General features: G+C 37.6%; 1 protein-coding gene across 1 annotated transcript; it reads right to left on the reverse strand.

Moving 5' to 3' along the window:
* Positions 1-1,734: 1,734 nt before the first annotated feature.
* Positions 1,735-11,295, reverse strand: LOC149285272 (transmembrane protein 106C-like). Its single transcript, XM_089495621.1, has 7 exons — positions 11,097-11,295; positions 9,889-9,952; positions 9,298-9,457; positions 5,167-5,307; positions 4,516-4,565; positions 3,737-3,790; positions 1,735-1,852 (listed from the first exon to the last, which is right to left on the reverse strand). The coding sequence occupies exons 1-7, from the start codon at positions 11,293-11,295 to the stop codon at positions 1,735-1,737; spliced, it is 786 nt and encodes a 261-aa protein (XP_089351747.1).
* Positions 11,296-11,725: the final 430 nt, after the last annotated feature.

The raw sequence follows: 11,725 nt of genomic DNA on the forward strand, positions 1-11,725 counted from the left end.
GGCGTGAAGCCAAAACTTCAGAAGACCAAATGCTTGCTGTGGTTTTAATATAAACATCCCCAAGACAATTATATATCAATATTAAAAGTACAAAATGAGTGCAGTGAAGGTGACAGTTTCTCTTTAACCCTTACAGCACCAACCACCTATATTATATATAGTTGACCAAAGACCCAGAAAGCCAGCCATGCATACCGAGACTGTGAGCTCTCTGCTCCCCTCTTCTCCCACAATCACTTTCAGTGTTTCTGTAGTCTAGTGGGGCTGCCTTCTCCTTAACCGTTTTAAAATGTACACAAGAGGCTTCCGTAACAGAGACAGAAGCCTCACATTTACATTAAAAAATACCTAAATATGAAAATAGAGATGTCTGCTGACCAAAGTCAGCTTCTGACTCACAGCATATATGCAGATGAAAGAAAACTTTATTTTTTTTTTAACCTGAGAGTCAAGGCCACAAGTGAACGTGTATGTGTATCTTAATAAGTGGCACTCAAAAGGGTTAAGCATCCTATGTATGAATTATTCATCACATAATTACACACTAGAATAGTATGAAAAAAGTAAAAACAAAACAAGTACTTCCAATATTTTATTGCCCTTTCAAATAATTTAAAATAACTTTTATTGACATAAGTTTTATTGTGCTGGAAACAGAAGGCTACAGATGGGCCCTTTTGAGACTGTTAATAAACCCTGTTCATCAAAATTAAAAGGATTACATTTAATAGAAAACCATTTCATGAAAAGAAAATGCAGGGAACAGTTTTTTTTCCCTGATCTGATTTGTTTTTTTGTACCAGCCTGAAAACTGCAAAAGGATAACCAAATGATGCAACAATATTACCAAGAAAAAGACAGCAACACATTTTCCATATTTTCTATTACTAGAAAATTGTCGATATATACCCTGTGTACTTCAGGCCACCATAGCTTATCTATTCTCACAAAGCAGGTGTAAAAACGTCTGCTTTCTGGAGTGTTCTGTTATCATCGGATAGGTAACCACTCGCTTGCAGTGGTTTAAGAATTGCAACTTCCATGAGTTTAAATCGATGGCAGTTTGTCTGTGCTACATGAATGACAGGGGAGGCAAACAGTCAAAAGGTCAGCAATGTTCTAATGGCCAGTTATGTCATTGATTATTAATGCAAAGCACTCCTTCCTTAGCAAATTCTACTCACGGACCTGAGCGCCTAAAGGGGAAAATAACCTCAATATCTGCTTTATGAAAACCACCAGCATGCCTCTAAAATGAAGGTTTTTCTTTTCTCACTCTGGCGGTGGTTTTAGCCACAAAGCAAGTGTTCCAGAGCACACTCAAATATTTGGGTATTAGGGCTTAATATAATTCAAATAGCAATGCAAGCAATTCATACTCTATTGTTCATTGGTTGTGCCATCATATAAATTGATTTTCTAAATAATATGCTTTGGCTTGGTGCTTAATGCAGATGTGTATAAGCATTAGTAATGTGCACTGTACAACACAAAAAAATGCTTACAATGAATTTCCAAAATTTTATCTAAACAGCACTGCAAGTTTAATATGTTTTTTATACTCTACTTATGACAGGGAAAAACAAGGCAGTCTTCAAAGAACTATATAAATGGGAATTATTATTCCAGATTCTAGTACCGTTTGTAAACACGCACTACAATAGTGGTATTCTTTCTAAGGAGTCACAGCGGAAAAACAACAGGTATTAATTCTACTGCTATTTGGCGATTCCCTTATTTGTTTATTGAGTGATCCCAAGTTATTGTTGAATTTGCTCCACAATCAATGTACTGGTAGGATTCCAGGGAACTCTGAGACACATGTCCAATGTAGGAGAATTTTAAAGATGTTCTGAAGTAAAGAAAAAAAAATAAAAACATGAACAATTCATTTAATGATTTCACTAAAACAAAATGCCAGCTAAGCCCATCTTGGGTGAAAGACTCACTGGGGTTGGTCCTTCCTAATGAAAAATGAGGTCTTCAAATAGAAATTAAAGTCTTCATGCAAGGAACATCCCCAGATTATGAACAGATTAAAGGGGAAATCCATAAAATAAAATTTCTACTTGAAAATAAAATACGGTGCTGTATACAGTAATGTAGGTTAGCACTGACAAAAGCCATGTTTAACCTCCTTTTGTTCCAATAAACTTTATTTGTGATATTTTGGGTGACTTTTCCTGCTCAAACTACCACACTGTTCTCTTTGTTTAAGACAATAATGAAAGCTGTCCCTCCATGCCCTTTCAATGGTCACAGTGTCCAGCTGGGTGATTAAGACTAAACCATTGTATTGTTTGTTGAGTAATATTCAGCAGTCTGATAGCATTAGGCAGTTAGAGTGGTTTTAAAACTGCATACTATTTTTTTTTTAATGTGATACTAGTAATAAAAATGCTTAGAGTTGATCTTTAATGATTTTAAACTAAGAGCTGAAATGTCTTTGTAACTCTTGCCTGACTAAAGTACAAATTGCAATGCCCTCATAGAGAGCTGTATGACCATGAATTAGGAATAGGAATCAGGGCATATACCGTAGTTGCTCGATTATAAGACGACCCTCCAAAATCGGAATATTAATTTATGAAAAAAAGAAAAAGCCTGAATATAAGACGACCCTATAGGAAAATTTTAAATTCATGTAAACGATGTGAACAATTTTTTTTTAATTAAAGCTATGATTGAGAAAATATTTTGTTTTTATTCCTTTTTTTTCAACCTGCCCCCCCAGTTTTGCACATCTGCCCCCTGGCTTGCCACTCTGCCCCAAAAATGCCTTATACCCCCTATATGCCACTGTGCCCCATGATATGCCTTTTAACCCTCTAAATTCCGCTGTGCCCCATGATATGCCTTTTGACCCCCTATGTGCCACTCTGCCTCCAGAATTGCCTTATACCCCTATATGCCACTGTCATTTAGGGGGTTAAAATGCATATTATGGGGCAGAGTGGCATATAGGGAGGTATAAGGCATTTCAGGAGGCAGATTTGCATTAAGGGGGTTAAAAGGCATTTCACATGTACTCTGCCTCCAGAAATGCCTTATGCCCCCCATGTAACACTCCCTCCCCCTCCCAACTTAGTGGAGCTTCTGAGTCCCCGGTGCGTAGTCCGGGCAGCGTGTAGAGCTCTACGCGATCTGCGTAGACAACTTCCGCTGCAGCCGGGAGGAGGTGCGGTTAGCAGCGAGGGTTGTCTGCGTCCATCGCGCAGACCTTCCCCGGCTGTCAGAGATCACAGGGAACTCTGATCTCTGACAGCCGGAGAAGGTCTGCGCGATGGACGCAGACAACCCCCGCTGCTAACCGCACCTCCTCCCGGCTGCAGCGGAAGTTGTGTATGCGAATCCCGTAGAGCTCTACACGCTGCCCGGTGCTTAGTCCGGGCAGCGTGTAGAGCTCTATGTGAATCGTGTAGAGCTCTACGTGAATCGCGTAGAGCTCTACACGCTGCCCGGACTAAGCACCGGGGACTCAGAAGCACCGGTAAGTGTGTGGGGATCTGGTCCCCTGCATCGCTGCGGGGGATCTGGATCTTAGTCTCATAGTCAGACCTAGTTAAGGTCTGGTTATAAGACGACCCCGATTATAAGACGAGGGGTATTTTTCAGAGCATTTGCTCTGGAAAAAACCTTGTCTTATAATCAAGCAAATACGGTAATAGAAAGAACACCATAGTGATACAACCTGACCCACCTAAAATAATAATATAACAATAAAATGAAAATTTACCGCATAAAAACCACAATGTTGTGCACTTTCACCGAAGGCAATGTGCAGAAGTTACTGAGGAAACGACAAAGGAAGATAAATCAGAATATGGTTTATCACACATCAAAAGCCTAATACATTTACACAATTACTGTTAAATGTTTACCACAATTTATAAGTGCCCTATATTATTTGATTAAAAACTTGTATATAATTAAATTAGTGCTGTAATTTTTGATCTTGTGAAAATAAATATATTTTTACAATAGCTCTTCTTCCACATTTTACTTTGCCAGTAAATGACTTAATGTTATTAGTTGGTCACCGAACACAGAAAAATAAATCAGGACACTTTAGTTCTCCTTTAATGTGAATTATTGACAGGTTTCCTTAACATTGATTTTGATAGAGAAAAGAAAATAGATAGCAGGATTTACGTTTGGTAGGTGGAAGATTAAGAGTAATATATTAAATGATAATTTCAAGCAATATCCCAAATGTGAACTTGTAAATAGAAACAGCATACACCGACAAAGAACATGTATGAAGTCTTTAGCAAAAAATGGGACTGGATCATTACTGGTGGTGTCCCCGGGATTATTCATGCAGAAACTGTCACATGGTGATTATAAGATCCATAAAAGCATGTGATTACAGATGTTACTCATGCTTAGTTATGTATTCCACGATGTTTCAATTAATGGGGAGAGCTGCATTTCTGTACATTCTAGACAGATTTACGGTATAGCTTAGAAAATGAAAAAGTCCCATTGAAAAAAAAAATATATATATACACTTACTACAAATACGAGAGGGACCCGCCCAGTTCCAACTTTACTGTAAAATCCACCTACAAAATAAAAGAACCAAAAAGCTACTGAAATCTGTGCAGACCAAAACTCACTTCATAATTTTTTCTGTATGCCTCGAGGAGGAAAATGTGTCTGTAAATTAATTTAACGTATTCTATAGGACAAGTGCAATCTGTGCAATATAGGTGCAAGGTTTGGCCTTTGGGGTGTGTGACCTGTGATCTATGTAGTGTCTTCCATGCATTATTTATTTGATCTATACCTTCAATGCTGAGTTTGCATGTAATTTTTCAGTTGCTCTATACCTGAAATGCTATGCTTTTATGTATCATTTATTTACTCTATACCTGCTACAACTTAGTCGACAGAGGACACTTTCCAATCCTGTTTGCCTGTTAAACTTGTGTGTATACTGAACCAACGATGTAAATAGATTTTTGCTATGTATGCTAATCATAGTCAAATTTACTTCACTTAATGCTGCTAAAATTGGGTGTACAGGGCCAAGCATAAAACCTTTTTTTAATGAGAAAAACACACACGATAATGGCTTAAGGCGGATTTGGAAGAGCACTTGAAAAAGATCCATTTATTGCAATCAATAAAAACCTTAAGAAAGTAGCATTAGTACTTGCGTACCAGTTTGTCGCTGAGTGGCTGAATGAGCGTCACAATGTTCTTCTGTTCTGTCCCAATTACAGTGCTCATGTATTGTACTTGACTGATGAGACTGTTCACCGATACTGAATAAAAGTTTGAGTTTTTAATGTGCAGGGCACTCTGTACTAACAGAAAAAGAGATAGACCAAACATTTTTTTTTTTTAAAAGGCATGTTCATATTAATCAGTTTCCACTTATAGCAGATCTGTCACTTTTCCCCAATCCTACATTAGTAAGTTCTACACATTAATAAACCCATGAAATGATGTTTAAAGGTTAAAAGAAGCAATATTTGCAATTAGAATCTTACTGTTTGCCATGGAAAAAAATTGTCAACTGCCGTGTTCAAATGTTCCGTGTTAATTGAAATTAATAATAAATAATGAAGTACAAACGTCTATCCTCTGCCATCAGAGTTTTCAGAAAAATATACCTCAGCTGTCCAGCTGATACCTAATTTGTGGCAGAGGCATGCTGATAATGTCAGCGCACATCTCAGCCTAGAAGCTGAGGGTATGATCTTCTCCCAGTGTTCTTCCACAAAGATTGCTTGTTTCGGCTCATCAATGGTAGAGGGGATCTAGCCAAGATCCTCTCTACCAAAGTAAAAACCCTCATTTTATAAATCAATAAAAATTGATTCAACTAATAGATAATGAAATTAGTTGACAACGATTTTCATTACCGATTAGTTGTTGCAGCCCTATATAGTTTTCACGGGTACACTATTTACAGGAAAGGGGAATAATCGCTGAACCGGCATACCGCAAAAACGGCAAAATTGCTCCAGGACTCGAGGTACTAAAACCCCCGGGACCGAAGGGATTAATGCACCGTTTTCTTTGAAGAAATAACAAGTGGCAGATGACAAATTTGACAACGGTGCGCCACATACAACTATTGGTTTATGAATACTGTAGTTGTGTGTAGTGTTGGCCAAATATTCTACACACAAGCCTGGCAGAGAATGACAGAAAGGGTAGTGGTAGAAAGACTCCTTCCTTATGTGTCTTTTGAAGCACACTCTGCAGTGTTTTAGAGGTGCTTGCTTACAGGCAGTCAGGGGAATTCTTGGAGGCAAATGCCTTTTGCTCAGTGGGACAACATTTTCTGACTGCAAGCTTGCAGGAGTAGGGGGCTGCTCCAATAGGATATGAGTAAATGATTGTATCTGGAATTCTAAAAAGCTATGTGTCCTCCCTGTACCAGCCTTTTTACACAAAATGTATGACTCGTACAGAGCCATGTAAATTAAATACATTGCCACCTTTTTATACGAGCTATTTTATTTACGCTGCACAAAGTATGTATTATACACCAGTCTGCAAGGTGTACTCCAGGACGCAAGGTGTTTTTTTTACTTTTTTGGTGAAAGGCTTTATCCGCACTGTCACAGTGATTTCATCATGGATAGTTGAAAGCATGTACACATCCTTTCTGTCTGTGTACCTAATTGCCAGTAATTCATGCTGCCGTAAAGATGATTTTTCCTAATTCCTTTGCCTTGGGTAAGCTAGCTGCTTGGGAAATCCTTTCCTATGTTTTCTGACAGTCCCACAGGCAAGCCTGTCCAAGTAATACAGAACTTTTTAAATAAATCAATGCTGGTCTAATATTTTGCTAACTCTTACTCAGTAATGCAAGGAGGCGATCCCACACTACCTTGCTGTTTGTTCCAATTGAATGAGGGCACCCTGAAAGATTTTGATGACAATCTTTCCTCTCGGCAAAAGAAAATCTACAACCTGTGCTACTCTCATAAAATTTACAGAATATTATACCGTATTTTGATCTGTTTATACATTTCTTTTGGTCAGGCACGCATTTCAGAATTTCATTTTTTAAGCTTATGAAGTCTGTCATATGAGTGAACTTTTTTTGGAAGACATTGAGCATTGTTCATTGAAGTGGAGGAAGCAGAGGAGTTCAAATATCGGCCTGGTCATTATGGCTGGAAAAAGTAGGTTGGTAAACATAGAAGCACATACTTGGCTTCTTTATAATATCCATCACCAGCAAGAGTGAAAAAAAACTTTCCTCTCCAGGAAGTCAGTGGGGTACCTCAAATAATTGATTGGTGAATAACAGCTGCATAGACTTTGTCATGCTAGGGGTTGGCATTAATGAGGGTACGGCTGGTTGCACAACATTAGGTAGTACCCATCTGATTTTCTTCAGATATATGCATAGACACCATACACAGAGTCCCCCCCCCCCGATCACTGGATGGGTCACAGAGCTCTGGCTCAGTTGAGAGGCCTGGACTCAGGAAACGCGTCATAAGGTCACAAAAGGGTTAAACTTGCAAGTCTGTATTAAACACAGGACCTGTACATATAATTTTCTTGCAACTTTGTGTAAATTAACCCCTTCAATCCCCTATAGACGTACCGGGATGTCCAAAAAACGCCCACTAAGAAACCCCTATGGACGTCCTGGTACGTCCAGCCCTTCGTGCAGCGTCAGGGACACATCCCTGCCGCTGCACGGGAGACCAGGCTGTCGTTTGACAGCCTGGACTCCCCACTGACAGTAGAAGCCGGCTTTGCCGGCTTTCTGCTGTCCGATCGCCTGTAACAGCTTCCGGCATGAAAGCCGGTAAGCTGTTACACTGTAAACTGCCCGATCGCGCCGTTTCAAACGCGCAATCGGGCATTCCCTTCCGGGTTGCGTCACTGCCGACGTAACCCGGAAGGTCATCGGAGGACAGGATATCCCCTGCGGGCATATCCTGCCCTCCGATGAGGCACAGAGACGCTGCGATCTCTATGCAGGTCTGTGAGGACCTGCATAGAGATCACAGTGTGATCGGTGCAGGGGGATCGCGGGGAGGGGAGTGAGAAACCATCTCTCTCACTCCCCCTCCCGTCCTGTAACAGAAAAGCTGGAAAAAAAAAACCCCAAAACGGTTAGTCATTTAAAAATAATATTAAATAAATCATTAAAATAATAATATAAATAATACTAAAAAAAATTATAATGAGAACTGTGATGTCACTGTGACATCACTGGCATGTTCAGGAGGTCCCTAGGAGGACCTCTAACCATTACTGTGTAAAAAAAATATATATAAAAAATACAAAAAATGTTAAAAAATTAAAATAAAAAAATAAAAAAAATTAAAATAAAATATATAAAAAATTTTAAAACAACCTTACATCCCATTGCCCTAGCATAACATCTAGCCAGTATAACCCTCCTGCCCCCGTTCACAACCCCCAAACACGTTAAGCCATAGGCATAAAAATTATACAAAATTGTACACCTAATAGTATGCTCCCTGGTGCCGGGAAAGTCTGGAAAATCTATATAAATTAGGTATTTCTGAAATCAGGACACCTGAATTGATAACTTTGGAGGGGATTTTCCATCACTTTACCTAATTTTGTGAGGATTCAGAGGGAAAATGTAAAAAAAAATTTAGTTTATTTTTCTAATCTTCGCTAGTTTTTACTAAATTTCTCATTCTAAATTTTCAGCTAATCATCCAACTATGGTATCAAATGAAAGCTCTATCTCTCCTTGAAAAAACAATATATGGTTTACATGGGTACACTATTCACAGGAAAAGAGAATCATCGCTAAACCGACATACCCCAAAAATGGCAAAATTGCTCTGGGCTTTGAGGTGCCAAACCCCTGGGATTGAAGGGGTTAAAAGAACCCAAAATATTATCAACATCACAGGTCAAACGGCCCCAAACATTCTGAAATGTTAGAAAAATCTATGTAATGATATGTACAAATTAGAAAAATGAATATATATTAATTACAAACTCACATTTCATCATCTAGGACACTGCAAATATGATTTGGTTGGCTCTAAACAGCGAGTGCAACATATTTAATGAGGGACTAGTGCATGAATATAATGGCTATGCATTTCCATCGGTCTCTCTTTGGAATAAAAAAAAAATTTGAAAAAAATAAATAAAAACATAGGACGTACTACTGTACCTCACCTAAGATACAATAGTATGTCCAATGTCGTAGGTGTCAACTTTCATACATTACATTTTTTTAAAAATAGTGCTGCATAAACAACTATATTCACCATACTTCACAAACATTAACTATCACTTTTATAAGCCAAATGAGTTAGAACTTACCGTCATGGCAAGAGTGATTACTTTATTTTGTGTATCAAACCAAACTTTGACCATTTTGGTCCCACCATCCTCTACTATCACAGAGCGTGGAAACAGGAAAAACACAACCAGTCCACATATCAGGAGGCACAATAACACTGATAACAAAACATACAGCTTCCTGTTACAAAACACAAACAAGACAAATGTTTATTTTTTAGAAAAATATAGCAGTTTAATAGTATTTACCATAATATACAAATTAATGCATTTTAAGATAAGTACAAGAGATGAGTAACAAACGTTACAAAAAGATTTAAATATACTAAATAAAACAATTAAAACAAAATCACAACACAAGCCTTTTATCTATACTATATTAAAATGATAATGATAAATGAAAAATAAATTATACTATATTAAAATGATATCTGACAGGTATGCTTTAAACACAGAGAAAAAAAAACAGGAAAAGTCCACATTTCTCATGAAATAACAATCAAGTAACTGCAGTATTGCAGCCGTAGGGCTCAAGGGACGCAACTCAGAAGTACATAGTTAATAATAACAGCAAGTGGCAGACAAGAAACCATGCAATATAAATATACTTACGTTCTCTGAGGCTGCAGCCTCTGATCGCTATATGGTATTAATGCCACCAACTCATTAACTTGCTCTGGAAATTAAGCACAGTAGATAATAAAGAGCTATCTAGGGTATCTGGTGATCTCATTAGTAATGCTATACCCTGTATATGTGCAGAATGTAATAAGCAAAAACTAGCCAGATAAATTCTGTACAAGGTTTTAACTGCACAAGCATGAGTAATGCAGCAGTTATATGTTTAAAGAAAACAGGTTCCTGTTTATTATTGATATTTTTTTTAACTAAACATGGCTGCATAAAGAAGGATCTTTACAAGTCCTTGTAAAACAACATGACTGTTAATTACTAAATTTATATAGAGCTTTACAAATGTGTCTGGCCACACTATCTAATACAAGCAGCTCCTCACCGTGTCTTCTAAAAATGTAAAAATTACTTTTTGTATGAAATTTCATTCCGACTAGTTTGCTTACATTTTAAAATAGGTATAGCCAAACTTGTAAATGCGTTGTTACATAGAGCTAATCATGGTATTAGCTTTTACTATTTAAAGAATCCCTCCTACAGAGATTAAATCTCAGAGTTAAAAGCTACATTTCCTCTTTAGAAACAGAATGAGAATACAATGCATTTTGTCTCTACTCATATTTTGAAGTAAATAATTCATTATTAACTATTATTAACTATAATGAAAAGACGTATAAAAATTCAGTATTGAGTCAATATCTCTCCGGAGCTCTGATATCAGTTTACAATGGCTGCAGACAATACCATTAGTAACATCATTCTGCTGCTCAGAACAGCGTATTCATTAGATCTCTACATGACGCATGATCAAATGCCAATCTGAAGCAGATACTAATTGCTGTACTTTCAGAATAAATAGTGGGTGGCTTTTATAGCAGCAAAAAGGGTACAGTTTATATAGGCATGTCAATAAAAAAACCAAAACCTGCTTATCTGTGCTTTTGACTAAAGCAACGCATTTTTTTTCCTTTTTGGTTTAGAATGTAAGCAGCGATAATTTTGTTATGGCATCTTTAATAAACATATACATTATATTTTTAAAAAAAATGTAACCCCTAAATATGAAATTTGGGAAACAATAACTATTATTAATCAATCATGAGACATAGTATGAAGGTTTGAAATAAAACATGTGCAATCCATAAGGTATTGCCAGCTTGTAACCCTACGAGGTTTATTCATCTTACCTGTAGGGATACATCCAGTCCCCTGGCAGGACGGACAAGTGATGCTATCCCTTCCCGTAAACTCAACATAGGGAAATTCTGCAATATCTTCATCTCTGTCTCTTCCACTCAGCAAATCATCATCTTCTTCCACGCCTGTTTGGTTAGCCTGCTTCAAAGCTTTTGAGCAACCAAGGGGTGATGAGGCAGCCGATCCCATTGTTTGTGTTCAGCATCTATTTTTTTTAGGTTACAAAAGGCATGAACTGTAGAGTACAAAGTATATGAAATATTTTAAAAAGCTCTACTATTCATATTTAAAAAAAATTTTTTATTGAGCTTCACATTTTTTGAAAGTGCTCAGTAAATGATCTCCGTCACCGATTTTGAATTATGGTGTTCATCTATTATTATTATTATCCTTTATTTATATAGCGCCAACAGTTTACGCAGCGCTTAATACAATACATGAATTCAAGGGATATGACAAGACAAGAATTGACAGACTAAGACAAACCGATACATTTGGTGGAGAGAGAGCCCTGCTCGCAAGCTTACAATCTAGAGCAGGGGTTCTCAAACTGCGGCCCTCCAGCTGCTGCAGGACTACATCTCCCATAATGCTCCTTCAGCTAAGGGGCTGGCTGAGG

Source organism: Sceloporus occidentalis, unplaced genomic scaffold (assembly GCF_023333645.1).
Source record: "Sceloporus occidentalis isolate IW3139 unplaced genomic scaffold, rSceOcc1.0.p SCAF_82, whole genome shotgun sequence".
In the NCBI taxonomy this organism is placed as follows: domain Eukaryota; kingdom Metazoa; phylum Chordata; class Lepidosauria; order Squamata; family Phrynosomatidae; genus Sceloporus; species Sceloporus occidentalis.